This window comes from Stegodyphus dumicola, chromosome 3 (genome assembly GCF_044657685.1).
Source record: "Stegodyphus dumicola isolate Sdum_Otavi_A_Nest chromosome 3, ASM4465768v1".
NCBI lineage: Eukaryota > Metazoa > Arthropoda > Arachnida > Araneae > Eresidae > Stegodyphus > Stegodyphus dumicola.
This window is the reverse complement of record NC_140770.1, coordinates 66,179,220-66,195,088: the sequence shown is the minus strand read 5'-3', so window position 1 is coordinate 66,195,088 and position 15,869 is coordinate 66,179,220. Positions and strand designations below refer to the sequence as shown.

Genomic DNA, 15,869 nt, shown 5'->3' with positions numbered 1-15,869 from the left:
AATGCTTTCTATCGTGAACATAACAAAATCAAAATATCGTTCAACATTAACTGATATGCAACTGAAACACCTAATTTTGTTGGTATCTTCAAGAACTAACCCTAATGTAGACAACTTGGTTAAAAAACTACATATTCAAAAACTATATTAATTAAGAACTGATTGCTTAACAGTTATTTAGAATTAAATGTTTCAAATTATTCATTTTTGTTTTATAACTAACTGACTATATTTAACCTAACTGATTGGACTTTTAAAAATGTTTATTAGCAATAAAAACAATTATTGATAATAAAAGCCCAGTGTGTACGTTTTTTTTATTTATTATATTATTTTTTAAATGTCCATTTCCATACAAAATGTACTATTTGCGTAAAACTCCCATAATACGCCTATAAATAACATTTTGCTTATCTTTTTATATTTTTTATAGTATGTTGGAAGTCGCACGCATAACTTTTTTTTTTTTTTTTTTAAGATAGTAGCACTCTTCTCAAAAAAGATTAGCCACCTCTGCTTTAATTCGTTATGAATAAGTAAAATGGAATGCATTGAAACAACTCAATGGTCCCTATAAAAATAACTGACAATATTATAATGCAATTAGGTTTATGGTAAACATACGAGATGATTAACGTTGGACTGCAAATTCTTGATCACATTTAACTGCAACTTTAAATACAACATTTTTTAGCCCAAAGGGCGTTAGCTCAGAAGGGCTATTAATTTCGTTTTGGTATTTTGCGTTGGTTCACTGTAAATGTCGGTTCACTTTTCAAATTGTTGCCACCAAATATTAGAGCCCTTCATTATAGTTAAAGGAATTAAATAATGAAGACTCTGCATGAATGCATGTATGTTTCTCGCGCTGCGAAAAAACGACGTACCTATAGTAGTACCTAGAGTTATTGTACCTAGAGACATCAAATTTTCAATAAGTTGTCCTCCACTAGAATATGGGGATCTGGAAGCCCGAACTTGGAATTTGCTTCATTAATCTATTTCATATTTTGTAAAACTTTAACGAATTTTTGATTAAGAAACTCAATGATTTCAAAGCGAGCAATGGCAACACTGTACGAAAAAAAATTTTTTTTTATTTCCAGCGCGCGTAACTGTGTATTGGAAATTCTAAAGATATGCTTATTTTAAAATCATTTTGTGATATTGCTGTTGAATTGAATGTTATGGTTTAAGTTGGAAGAACATGATATTTAATAAATAAAGGTAACATTAAAAAAAAAGCCCCTTTGGGCGTAATATAAAATCTGAAGGCTTTCAGATTTTTAATTATTTTTTTAATCTATATTAAAATATGCTTAGTTAAATAATTAATAGTTGTATTAGCAATAACTATTAGAAATAATGAATCAAGATGCCAGTTCGGTTAGTCTTACGTCTGAAATGGTAGTGATAATCATTTACATAGGCTCGTGAACGCATTTCTTATTACTTACAAGTAGGGTTCCCATTTCTCCCGGAATTAAGGCCTGAAAATTAAAATCTCACGGCTCCCGGAAGGAATTTAAAATAAATATTACTCTCCCGGAATATCAAGTTTCTCGAAAATAATGACAAAATGTGCACGGCACGAAATGGTTGAGAGCATCGAACATCAAACACGACCGCGCACAGCACCCAAAGAACTTCAATGTCAATACAATATTCTTTTACAGCAGCGATTTACGGTGAGCGGTGAGTAAGCGCCTTACGGGATGAATCGTGGTTTCATGCCGGCGTGTCGCGCGCACGCGCCGTCGTCTCCCCTCATCCTCTCATTTTCAATCCATTCTTTCATTTACTGTGCAGTTAGCTAGCTATCTATCTACAAACAAGTGCGTATTTTTCACCGTCGTTTCAAGACAAGTGGTTAACTGAATTTGATTAGCTTATGAAGAGAGACAATTTTAACGGAGAATGTAAAGTATGTCGGAAAACGGTTAATATTAAGTACGAGGATGTTAGAGCTTTAACTGTACATTCACAAAACAAGAAACACCAGTCGTTAATATTGCATAGGGATTCTTCGCAATGGTTTTGGAACTTTTTTATGAAGAAATCTTCAGAAGAACAAGACAGTATATCAGCAATTGAAATTATTTCAGTCTATCATAGGATTAAGCACCATCACACTTTTAATAGCCAGGATTGCACAAATTGTATAGCACTCTATTTCCAGATTCTTCTTTGCCAAAAACGATTTCTTGTGGTAGAACAAAATGTACAAGTGTTTGGGAGAGTGTGCTTGCTCCTGCAGCTTAAAAAATACACTTTAAACGAGATTAAGGAGGCAGAGATTTTGTTCAGTTTCGACTGAAAAGAAACTTTTTTTTCTTTTCCCGGAAACTTTTTTTCCTCTCCCGGATTTTGACAGCTAAGAGGTGGCAACGCTACTTACAAGCTTTCAAGTATTCTGCCTATTGTACTGAGACATTTTAATAGGATGAAATAGGTATTCCCACAAAATTTTTGGTTAGAGTGTTAATACATCTGATTCGATACAACAAATGATGACATCAGAGAACTTTTGGAATCACCGAACTCCGAAATTTACACAGAAATCAAGCTCACAATCAGTTTGCACAATCGGTTTGCGAATCAGGTACTAAATGATTCGCAAACCGATTTGTATGCATTCACACTGCCTCTTCCCGTTACAAACTTTATAATGTTAAATTGAGATTGATATTACTTGTGAAGGTAGTGCTTCACTAACGTTCAGGTAGGTTACTTTAAGCTTCCGAACATCTGAAAGATTTTTGTCTTTCGTCGGCGACGTCACAGAAAGGCTTTCAGATGATCGTTGTATATAAAATTTAAAAACCTAATTTGGATGTTTTTACTAATAAATTTACTAACTGTAATTTTATCCCCCTCGAAAACATGCTTCAAATCGAATAAATGAGCATCAAACGAATTATTAGGCTGAAAGAGCCTTACTCCGAATAGGTTATTAGTCTCGAAATGGAATTTTGTGTCACCCGCTATAAACGGCTGCATCACTTTTCAAATTGCTGCCACCAAATAATAACGCCCTGTATTAAAAAAATTAAATAATGGAGAGTCGGCATGTGATGCATATTCCCTTCAATTAAAAAAAACGGACGGTTCCTAGAGCCATCAAATTTTTAATAACGTAATCCTTTACCCGAACATGTGCACTTGGAAGCCCGAATTTTGAATTTCGAATTTTACATTTCATATGTTGTAAAATTTTAATAATTTCTTTATTAAGAAACTCAACGATTTAGAAACGAATATTGGCAACACTATACGGAATAAAACATTTTATCTCCAGCGCGAGAAACTGTCAATCAGAAATTCTAAAGATAGGCTGTTTTTAAGTATTTTGTGGTTTTGCTGTTGAGTTGAATTTTATGTGGGGTAAATGCAAAGAACGTGTTATTTAATAAATGTCTATTGATTATTATCGTGTTATTTAATAAAATAAGTCAATGAAAACTGAACACTGATATGATGAACTTAGAAAAGACTTGGAAAAAAAAAAAAAAAAAAGAAAGAAAAATGTATGCCGACAACTAACATTGCATCGGGATTTCTAAAGATTGCTGCTATAGCAGTAATCATAGATTGCTACTTTTAAACTTTTTGTATATTTGCTGGAGTAAGTGCGAAGAAAATAATGTTTAATGTTAAAGTTAAAAAGACTCCTCCCCCTAAAAAAAGAATGGGTTCGTAGGAGTAAGTGCAATAGAAGAGTGGTAGACAGCGAGCTCACGGAGAGTGTAAAAAACCTTAAAAGTCCCTTTTGAGTGACCGTTAAAATCTGAAGAGTTTCAGATTTGTTTATAATTCTAAATTCATAAATTAGTACCTGTTTTCTCTTAAAATGACACATGGATGTTATTTAAAAATATATTTACGTTAAAAATAAACAAATATAAGAGATAAATTTTAAAAATCAAGATAATGTTTTTCTAAAATGTTTTGTTCCCATGTCTGTTGTCGTTGCCCAAAAAACTCACAATGCAGATTTCATCGAGCTTCCAAAGAAATACTAAAAAAGGCTTTCGGATTTTGTTGGCGCAAACGCAATTAACTAAAACAGATCCCTAATTGAATAGAAGTCCTCTACTAATGGTAAAAGGATGAACTCTTCAAATTCCACAGTATAAAAGAGATACTGAAGTCTCACGTGACTGATAAACATTTAATACGATTTTAACAAAATTTCGTAGCCAGTTTTGGTAATGCAACGGTAAGGAGTTAACTAACTGAAAATTGATCCTGGATTTGAATCCTAATTGAAGCGAAGATCTTTACACGATTATCATATGAATTTTCATTATGTAATCGTACCCTTATCTTTTTTAATGCTTATTTAAAAGTTTTAAGAAAAACTAGAAGATACCACCTATTTAAGTATACCATGTCTGAAAAACGTAAGAACTTTGCAGAATTTCTTACTACATTATAAAAAAACAATTCCACTTACTCTTTCGTGAAGGCTTCTAAGATCATTGGTAACAACTTGGGGCTGTCTGGTATAGAGTGTCTCGTAGCCATCGTCGTCATTTGCAATCTCAGCATCGATTTCTTGCTCCAGTTGCACTAAAAGGGGTGCAGGCATACCGAATTTCACTCCTCTCCTGGCTACTTCCAAAAGACATAAAATGAAACTACGCTCGTTCTTGCGAAGCACTAAGTCGTCTGTTTCGAATAACAAGCATTCTTTGATGTTGAGAGAACGGCACCAGCTAATGAAATTGCTCACATTGTCCCTCGCATGGAAAGTTTCCGGCAAAACGTCGTAGCGATATACCACATCGCGATCTGGGATCGGTACATCCCCGTGAATTGCATTGCCACTCCTTAAAAAAATTAGGAATATTTATTAAATAATATAATAATAAACAATAATAATTTTTACTAAAACTAAAAAAATAAAAGCCAAAGATTTCTTTATTAAATGAAGCGCTATTTTTACTTCATGCGCGATTATTCTCATATAGGTAAACTGTTGTTTACTAAAAATTGAAATTTCAGGCTGCTAGTTTCTCAGTTATACTTTTCATGAGGAATAATAATTTTAAGTCTAAAATCGTTTAAGTACATAATTTCGTGTTATTACTAATGATTCAATAGTTTTTGAAGTTCTATAATTTCCATCTTATCAAATGCATTCTTTCATACTAATCACATTATGGAAAAAGCATCTCAAATGTTAAATTTCGCATTTACAAACTCCCTTGTAGCAGTAGCGCATTTCTACGTGACAAAACAAACTCTTAGAAGTTGCCAATTATGCAACAGAAGCGTTTTGCGCTTCGGAATGTGGAAAATATGAATACCTTGGTTTTTGTGCATTTCTAAGACAGTATCATATAACAAATAGTCAGACTAATTTAAAAGTTTCTTACTGTTCATGAACATAGGCTGTCTCGGTAAAAGCTCCTAGCGTTTCTAACAGAAACTTTGTGAACGTAGAACATAAAAGTTTACAAATGTTCGCATTGTGAAGTTTACGTATTTTTGAACGATTTCATGATGTCGATTATAATTGAAACACCTTATCATATGTGTTCAAATATTTACAAAAGGCGATTACCTTAAACGATACGAATTTTATAATTTCGTGCAAGAAGTATTACTAGCATTCAGTGACGAAATGTCATTTCATTTAAATGCAAAGGTGAACTGTCGTAGTGTCTGACTATAGAAATGTCAGACGCTTTTCGGAAATATAACGGGATTTTTGACAAAACTCGTTCATGTTTCACAAAATTCATGCCTTCGGGACGCATTTTCATTAAAAAGGGGAATGGCTCCTTTCATTTCATTAATACCACTTAATAAATATGACATTCTCGATGTATTGAAAACTGATTCTGACTACCACTTATTTCAGCAATTTTGGGCACTAACGCATTGGCATATTGAGATATGTCAAGCTAATGACATAATCTAACGATGAATTAACTTCCATGCTGTTGGAGTGAACTAAATTAGATGCTAAGACGACCATTAGATGGCCATCTTACTTACATTTTTCCACTTTTGCCTTTAGGAATACATTGAAGGCGTCGTTTACATGCCATCAATATTGAATGAACTTTAGATCCATATTAATGCTGCTTTAATTATAGGATCCTGTTTAGTTTTACTAACAGTTATTTTAATTGAGCCTTTCCCGAATTCTTTTATTTCCTGGCCATGATGCAAATTAAGTACGTGAACGAGAGTATTTAAACGGTTGAAAAGGGAAGGTTAGACAAAGCGTGATTTCGCTAGTGAAGCGCACATTTGCTATTTTTGTCCTCCATCTATTAAATCTTAGTTGCGGCTACGCATTCTGGTCGTCTAGTCAGTATATCGCCGGGGCAGGTTTCTGAGTCACGTGTTAGATTAAATTAAACTATGTAGTCAAGCACTACATCTCTACCTTTAAATTTATTGTTAAAATAATTTTTTTAAGTTCTCTCCGCAAATGGTCGGTGTTTCGTGTAAGCATGTTGTACAGTTTGTGATTAATAAAGGTGTAGAGGCGTTAGGTATTTTTTTGGAAGCAGGAGACTTGAAAAATGAGCAACGCCTTCACTGGGAATCGAACCGCGGACCTCTGGAATACGCGCCCAGCGTGCAGACCACCACACCACGAAGCCATGATAGGAAGGCGGGAGAAATACCTTATAAAGGATCTTTTACATAATTTCCCTGTTGTGTTCATCTTCGCGCCTGTGTGAGAAGTCACCAGATACGAACTCTTAAGTAGATATATTTAGCATTCCATGCTTTCAAACACATTAGATCTCACATAATGACCATCAAGGAGAAAATGCTACAAAGCATGTGGGCCAAACTATACTAACGCAAGGATATGACATCGAACGTAAATTATTAGGACTAAGATTCGGATAATTTATGGTTTTTCTTACTTAGCACTCATTGCCTTATACGTCTTACTTTATAAAATACAATTTTCATAAATTCATTTAATCATTTGTAGTAACCCTTTGTTAATTTTAACTAGTCTCTTTATTCACTTTAATTCATATATCAAAGATGAGATGCATGTCATTAAAAAATGAAGCAAACGTAAAGAATAGGTTACAATCGGTTTCTTTAAAAATAATATGTATATTTATCTAAACGTTCTTTTTACTTCAAACTAATGATACAATAACAGTAGATACAGAGTTAGATAGAGGGTTATCTACTTTACTAATGTACTACATAAAATAGTCGCCCAAAAAATGATTTAAAAAAATCCAAATTGTGCATTACAGAAAAGTAATGGAAAACAAAAGCAACACATGAGTTTATCAGACGATGGGCTTGCTCTTCTAAATAAAATGAGATAAAATTTTAACTTATCTCGAAAAGTTTAAAATATACATTGTTTTCCTTTTAAACTTAAGTTTTTTCTGAATTCTTAAATGGTTTTTATCCGTTTTACTGACGAGATTAATTGCTACATCTAAGCGGTCACATTTCATTGTGAGAGTGAGCTTGTTCTTACAAGTTTCCTTCTTGAGTAAAATCAACAGATAGGAATGCTATTAAATAAAATGCCTAATTTTATTCTTAGTAAAAAGTTACTTTAAAGAAGAAAGTCTTAAAATGAAGTAAAAAGCGGCTGTACAGTAGTGTTTAAGCTATCATCCGCCGAAATTTAAGTTTGCTAATCAATTCTATGCGGCCCGGTGGTGTAGAGGCTAGCGCATCTCGCAGCAGCACCACAGGTCCGGAGTTCGATCCCCGGGCTGGGCAAGGTCGACTTAGCCTTTCATCCCTTGATTTCCATCTCTTGGGTCGATAAAATGAGTACCAAGTCGCTCGGGGACTAAACACTGGGGGTCCCTGCTGACCACTGGACCATTCCCAGTATACCTGAACAGATTCAGACTTAGGGATACTCCTTTCTGCGAATGCGGAGAGGAAGGCGACACGGACCATTATTACTTCCATTGTGTACATACAAGAACCTGGCACTTGAAGAAACCAGCGGACTGTGCCTGGGCAATGTGGACGACTAACACACTCAAAAACAGAATAGCCCTTGATAAAATAGAGAAAATCTCAGGACACTGCCTAAGCAGAAACAACCGTGGATAATATTATAATGTATCAAAAGTTCAGAACTTAAAGCAGATAACCAGAATAACGCTTAGTGCCTTGCAGTTAACAATATGTAAAAACTGTTATTAGTTTATAATGTTCAACCTTGTTACTCTGGAGTCTTCCCCGCCGTGATGGTATATAATTCCGTTTGGTTCATGTCCGTGGTCGGAAGCCATCATAGCGGTGCACTCAGTCACTCACTCACTCAGGGCATATGCTTATGCACCCCGGGGCCCACGGTCAAGAAAGCAGATTTCGGGGCACTGCTGGCCTTGGGCTGTTGCGCCACTGAGTTTTTATCAATTCTTTGGAAGTCTCTTATTGGATATAAAACACGTCACGTATACCTCTACAACTGCCTGAGTAACTCAGAAAATCAGAAAAACTTTTAGAACGCCCTGTGTGGACAAAATACCAATAAGTCAACGGCGAAAATTTACTACAATTATAACAAATATAACATGCTGACTCTAATAACAAAATAACACGCCACTTGTTGGTTCTATGAGCAAACTTTGTCCTCCCGTGTTGATGGACCTTAAGATGCAACAGCGCAGCCATTATAAAAAATCAAACTTTATCGTTAAATAAATATTAAATTATACTTTCATTTTTCCAATTTTTCAGACACGTCAAAAGTGCGATTAAAAAAATCATACTAGGCATGCAAATGCTTAACACTTGCCGACTTCACAAATTTTTTCTTCTTTGCGTGAAGCGTGATAACATTTTTACTTCTTGCCCATATCAAGAATATGATAGCGAGAAATTTACTTTAGGAAGTTTAAATAGGATAATGACAACAGCAGTGGCTAATCTCAATTTACATACATAGGCAAAGAAAGATAACGCTGTATATAACCAACAGGTGTCACAGAGATGGTGAAATCGGATATAAAACGTCGGTAAAAAATAAAAACAAAACAGAAATATGTATTTTTTAGAAACTAAGAAGCATTGCTGATACAACATTTTTCGAATGATCCGGTGGTCGTTTCTGAGTCATTTTACGAATAATAGAATACATGGGCTCACCTTCAGCTTATCTGATAGATCTAGTTAAGTTAGACGACATAATTACTTGAACTTTGAAAATATATACCTGAATTTATAGAGCAATTTCATATGTGACTTTTGTACGACGTTTCAATTTCAGCTGAATTTCTGTAGCAAAATCGTACCGCTTGGATTAAACACAGACATGCTTATATTTGAAAGTATACGGTAAACTAAGAATGAAAATAATGAAGATGAAATAACAATTGTATTCATCTAAAAAAATTCGTAAATCAGTTTTAAAAACTGATTTAATTTTATTAATTATATTAGGATTCATTTATAAAATCCTTTATCGCTAATTATGCGATTTAATTTTAATACCATTAATTTAAAGAAGGAGCTATTTTAAAAAGCATGCGATTTATACAAAATACAGGAAACATGCCACACGACATGGGCCATGGTTCATTTCATGATAACTCTTTAAGTAAATATTCTATTTTCTATGAATCAATAAAGTGCTAAATCTCCGTGACAGAAATACGGAAACGCCCTGCACAGATCCTAACAGGAAAATAGGGACTTCCATTCAGATTATTACATCAGCATCCATTAAGCAGATGGATTCCTGTCCATTAATTCATCTTTTCGCCTTAGCTTTCTTTGGAATACCAGGAAATAATGTGCAAAGCTCATACATGTAACCATTTCTACAACGATGATTCTCGGACACGGCTTTGATTGTTGGCAAAGAAGAAAAGCACATTTTGACAGCGTGAAAGGAATAGTAATTTCAGTTTCCGCTTCTTAAACGTTCTCGTATTCCGTAAGAATTCGATACGACGCCCTCGATTTCTTTGCTATTCGAAGCTAAGGCTCGCATTACAACTCTTGTGGTTAATAAATCATACATATCGATAAAATGTTTCGATAAGATGTTGGGGAGAAATGGCTTTTCAAGAAAAATCAATGGGAGTTAAAAATCAGTGCTCGCTGGTACAAGCAAACGGAAAACGAAATTATTAAATTTATATGAATGAATATTTTGTTGCCTAAAATAATTAACTTCAGATAAAAGTAACACTAGTTGTCATAATATATTTAAGATCGTACATAAATTATTCATTTTTTATTCCCTTGCAAAGAAAGAAAATTACACGATTCTGTGCCGGAAACACTGTACGGCATTAAAAACATCTTTTTTTAATTCGTTACATTAACGTATTTTAATTTACATAAATTAGATATTAAAAATTAAAGTTTCAAAATTACATATATTATTTTAGGTCACTCAGTTTATTACGCAGTTATACACTGATTAAATTAGAAAGATGAACTAAAAATCTTACATTTTGCCAAATTTAAATTGGTTAAACGCGAAATGGAAAAACTTCGATAAAGATGTCTCTAAGATCAGCAAATAACGGTCATTTTAATTTCCTATAGAACGAACATTTATGCAATAGCATGAGAATTTTACTTCAATATTGGTTCATATAAAATATGTAAAATAATAATTCCTAATAAATTATTGAAGCAAATATTCTAAATGTTTATGTTACAACTGAAAATAGTACAGAGCAAAAATTCCATTTAAAAAAGAACAGCCGCAGGTACAAAACATATCAATAAAAGCATATCAATTTCTTCTTGAAGGGCGGGAGCATTTTTCTCCCATCATCGTGCTTGAGTTTTCAAGGACATTTGCCATCAACTAATCGATTCTGACATATAATACTTAACATTATTATCAAAACGCAAATATTTAGGCTGCAAAACAAGACACCTGCTCCAGAATGCTGAATCAGAAATTAAGAATGAATGATTATCTAGAGAGAACTAAACTAAACTCAGTGGCGCAAACAGCCCTAATGGGACAAGACCTGCAGTGCCCCGAAATCTGCTTTCTTGAACGTGGGCCTCGGGGTGCATAAGCATATGCCCTGAACAAGTGGTCAGCTTGGTCGCAGGACCCCCAGTATTTAGTCCCCAAGCGAACTTGGTATTTATTTTATCGACTCAAGAGATGGAAATCAAGGAATGAAAGGCTGAGTCGACCTTGCCCAGACCTGGGTTCGAACTCCGGACCTGTGGGGCTGATGCGCGACGCGCTAGCCACTGCGCCACCGGGCATATTATAGAGAGAGAACAAGGGCATAAAAATTCATTCTCTTAAGTTGATATTCCTGTATTTACTTAAATTCATTATAACGCGTCCTTCCTTCTTATTTCCACGAGTCTGGATAAATTATGCAAACAAATGATAAATAAAATTTATAAAGCCTCAACGCTGAAATTAAAGCCACTATCTGATTATGTCTTCATCTTGGCTCAGTTACATTACGCTTTATCTAGCAGTAAAATACCATTAATCTGGATTATATTGAAGAAATTACATTACTTTACCGTTGGCAACTCATAAAATTAGAAAGTTGTAGATAAATGAAATTAAGAACTTTTCAGCTATCCAGACAGTACAATGGTTAAGGAAGCCTACTGCGGTACCAAAGGACCCGAGCTCGAATCCCGGAGTAGGCATGGATGTTTGTAAATATTATAGTGCCTTTGCGGCATGGAGCTACTCTAAATATAGGATGCTGAAAGTCCTTTTGTGTGGTTCGGTGGTAGACCCTCGCCCCCCCCCGGCGTGCTCTTCCTCAAAAGTGGGATGGAAGCAGAACCCTAATCTCCTTGAGGTTCTGGCAACTATTTTACCATGAAATACATGGACAAGATAACAACTGTAGACTCATTAGGTATTTTGGAAGCAGGAAAGATAAAAAATGAGCTCTGGAATACGCATCCAGCGTGCTGACCACTATACTACGAAGGCATGCTAAGAAGGCGGGAGAAATAATTTATACAGCAACTTTTGAAAAACTACAAAATTCGATCTTAACATTCATTCATAAACTTACACATTTCAATGCTTATTTTAATGCAAATGAGGCCAATTACATTTTTAGGCTAATAAATGCTTCTGATGGAAATGGATAGTAAAATGACAACAGAAAAAAAAATTTACTAGTTGTCCAAAACCAAAAAGTGCTACTAAATATTCAAATAAATTTCAAGAAATAAAGACCGTCGTTATTAAATTTCTTTTAATATTACCGGCATTTACCCGACTACAAGCCGAGCTTTTTTTTAAAACTTTTCTCAGTGTTCCAAAAATGTCCGTCGGCTTCGAATCAGTATCATTAATATGGTTGTTACAATCCATTTTTATTTACTTTTGTTTTCAATTTCCTCGAAGCAGAGTCGGCTTATAATCGAAAAAATATAATAATTAGTTGCGCGAAATTCAATTTACATACTGTATTCTTGGAATGTACTCGTTTAAAAATTACATAATACATCTCACATGTATTCGTTGTCTAGAATTTTTTTGTTTCTTTTTTTTTTTTTTCCTTCGTGTTTTACAATTATACAAATTGTCTAAATTTTAAAATTGTTGAGAAGTCTTTCGCTTAAAAATTGATTCAGAAAACAAAAGATCAACAAACAATGGATAACAGAATTAAAAGTAAGATTTGCATTATATTATTCTATATCAGGGGTTTCCAACCAGGCCACCTGGTTGAGAAGCACTGATTCTCCTAAGGGACAAATTTCATAGTTTCAGGGGGAAAATGCTGTCAGCTTTTTATTTAATTTTTAAGGTTTAGTTTATCAGTATACAAAACTACTATTATTCAAGCTTTGGTATTTATCAACATTTTCTACGTTTTTCTTAATTTATAAAACACGTTAAAATTAATCTAAATCCAGATAAGTGTACGTAATTTTTCGAGCTTTGGGGAGGGAGGGAGGAATAGCAATAGTGTAAGAAGTGCACGAGGCCAAAAAAAGTTGAGAATCCTTGTTCTATACAGATTTCAGTATTGTTTTACAACAGCGTGTTTGTTTATCAAGATTTGAGAGGAAAAAACGCATAAGTATGGAATTATTGTAGAATTTTTAAGCAGATACAACAGGATTTTATACAGGTAACTCTTATGCATATGTATGTGATCAGACAACAAACACCTCAACACCGGCTTTTATCGAAATACATTTTTTATGTTCTAGAAGGTATAGAATCAAATACTCAAGAGAAAAAGCAATGGAGAATGAATTTTTACAATCTCAAGTTTAACGGTTTAACTTAAAGGTCAGAGGATTTGGGAAAAGGCAATGTGAACGTTTACTACTTTTAATTTCATAAAGCATTCATGTATGCTTCTGTCCACGTTATGTATATTATGACACTAATTAATCTTTTATCAAAATTAAAATATGAAATTTATACCCGTACACTTGTGCAATTATTTGCGGGCGGATATTTGTTTCAATCCAAATATTTTTGTCCAACATAATTAATTTTCAATTTTTTAGTGAACATTATGGCTTACAGAGTGACAGTAATTCTATAAATAAGCACTGTAGATTCATAATCATTGTTTGAATCAAGTTATTAATTAACAACAAAACTGCAAAACATAATTGAGCATAAAAATTAAGATGGGATTCTGTAATCTGGACTTAAAGTGAAAATTTCTAAGCAATTGAGATTGCAAAGAAAATAAATTTTTACCATTGCACTTTGCACATTGTTCAAAAAACACTTTTTTTTTTCTGGCATTTCGTCGCTTTTTAGCGCCAGGCATCTTGATAATGATAAGCAAAAAAATATTTTCAGATGAAATATTAACAGAATTTTTTGTTTTATTAGTTCTCGCTAATTTCAGTTTAGAACCACACATACTCCATACCACTTTTTTTTTTCCTTGGAGGGAGGGCATTGCAAATTATTTTCTAAAATTTAACAAGCAAAATAAATTTACACCAACAAAACGGCAATATTTTAAGTAAAATAATATGAAACACATTTCATTATATGTAAATTAAAAATTAGGCTTGTTGAAAATCTTTTACACGAATAAGAAGCAAAATTTACATAAAAGTCCATTAGAAATTTATCTAGAATTTTATGGGCGAGAATATTTAAAAAGATAGAAAAAAGAGATATTTAAGCATGTAATTAAATAAGGAAAATCTTAATTAAAATACATAAATGACTAACTTACATAAAAACTTTTCCTTGATAATACTAATAAAAAGTATTCGTAATCATTTAGGTATAAAATAGGCGTATAGGAATTTTTGAATTACGTGATTGAAAAAAATGTGTACATAAGTATGTTAAAACATTTTAATGCATGCAGAAGAAGAGTAAAGAAATTAATATTTAAAAATGATAGAAAACTAATAAAAAAAGAATATTGAAAAATGATTTTATAAAAGAAAAATTCTTTTACTTTTTAAATAAAGTTAAAAACTTTTACTTTAATTAAAATAGAGGAGCAAAAAGTACGTTCTTCTTTATCATACCTGTAATATTCTCTAGCTTTTCGCACCACATTATTTGCATGCTGACACAAGATAACGCCGGTTTCCATCTGCTCAAGGAAGTTGTCGGCGTCCAGATCTAGACCTTCATACAATCCGTTCAGCCATTCGGCCAAATCTTCCTTCATGGCATATAGATATTCCTCAGAACTTTTGAAGGGTCTAAAAGGTCTAGGTTCAAGGAGGGTCACTTCGAAATCTGGGGGCTCCACACCGTTGCCCATCATCACCACGTTAGGTCCTTCTACTTCCTCCATGAAAAATCCGTTATTTCAGAATTACGCGGTAACACACACGCAGACGATCCGTAATTATTTAACGAACCACATTCTACAGTTTTTTCTCTCTTAAATATTTTTCCCCCTAGAAAAAATTCCTTTTTAAAGCCAAATAAAAATTACATAAACTTAAAGACTGCACTCTTTGAAAGAAAAATTGTAAAAATATCATAAAGTTTACTAAATAGTTGAAAAATATTTTTTTCCCTTCGTTTCTTGAAAGTAACGTAGCTCAAAATTAGGACGGCAAAGAAATTGGGTGGCAACAGGTGTGACGTTCGGACACATTAATGAACTGTTGAAATCGGGCGCAAAGGATTATAAGGAGCGCGCCGCGAGTAAACACGCCAAACCAGTCTGCAGTTGTAAAGCTTTTAACGGAAGATATGAGAATCCATACATGGGATGCCGATACGCACGGCATGATGTAAAGCGACCCCTGTCGGAGCGAGGAGGGAATTTTGAGCCTGTTGCACTAGTATTGGAAACAATTGTTTGCGGTGAAATTTTGTTTTGATCATTTTGCTGGGATGAAAGTAATAAAAGAAATAAAGACTAAGCATTTGCGAGAGCAGCTATAATTGGAATGCTATTCTAGCGCTGCATCTCTTTGGCGCTTTATTATTTCAAAATGAGGTTTTGTGTTTTGTTACTTTTTATGGAATTGCTTTTATTATTTTTCATTTACTTATTACATAATATGATACTTATGCGAATAGATAATTTTTTTTAGAAATAATATAAAATATTTATTTCGGTTATCTACTTACCGAATTTAGCTCTTCCTCTGTATAAAACAATTTTTCCTGAAATTTCTCAAAATTAACTTGAACGGATGTTTTAAAAATTTTATTGCAATCTTAAATCGCACTGTTTACTATGACGTTATATTAATAATCTTGTCCAGACAAATAGGCTGCACTGACAACTCGCAGTAATGATTTTCAGTTTCTCGCACAAATTATATGAAAACAACTCTGTTACTTATTTCGTAATATCGAATTAATGATAAATAGCCTAATTTTTCATACTCACATAATTCGGAAAAAAATTGTCTTTAAAAATCTCCTTAATGAAATGTTTTCAAATTTTTGAGCTGTTACATTACGTTACGCTTGG

The 15,869-nt window shown here is 33.5% G+C and overlaps 1 protein-coding gene across 1 annotated transcript in view; it reads right to left on the bottom strand.

Annotated features, from left to right (window-relative positions):
• Positions 1-15,129, bottom strand: part of LOC118196763 (uncharacterized) — a 98,659-nt gene extending 83,530 nt beyond the window's left edge. Inside the window, exons 1-2 of the mRNA XM_035368227.2 lie at positions 14,455-15,129; positions 4,457-4,832 (exon numbers count right to left, since the gene is read on the bottom strand). Coding sequence (XP_035224118.1) covers positions 4,457-4,832; positions 14,455-14,729 — 651 coding nt within the window. The 5' untranslated portion in view covers positions 14,730-15,129. The remainder of the gene's footprint in view (positions 1-4,456; positions 4,833-14,454) is intronic.
• Positions 15,130-15,869: the final 740 nt, after the last annotated feature.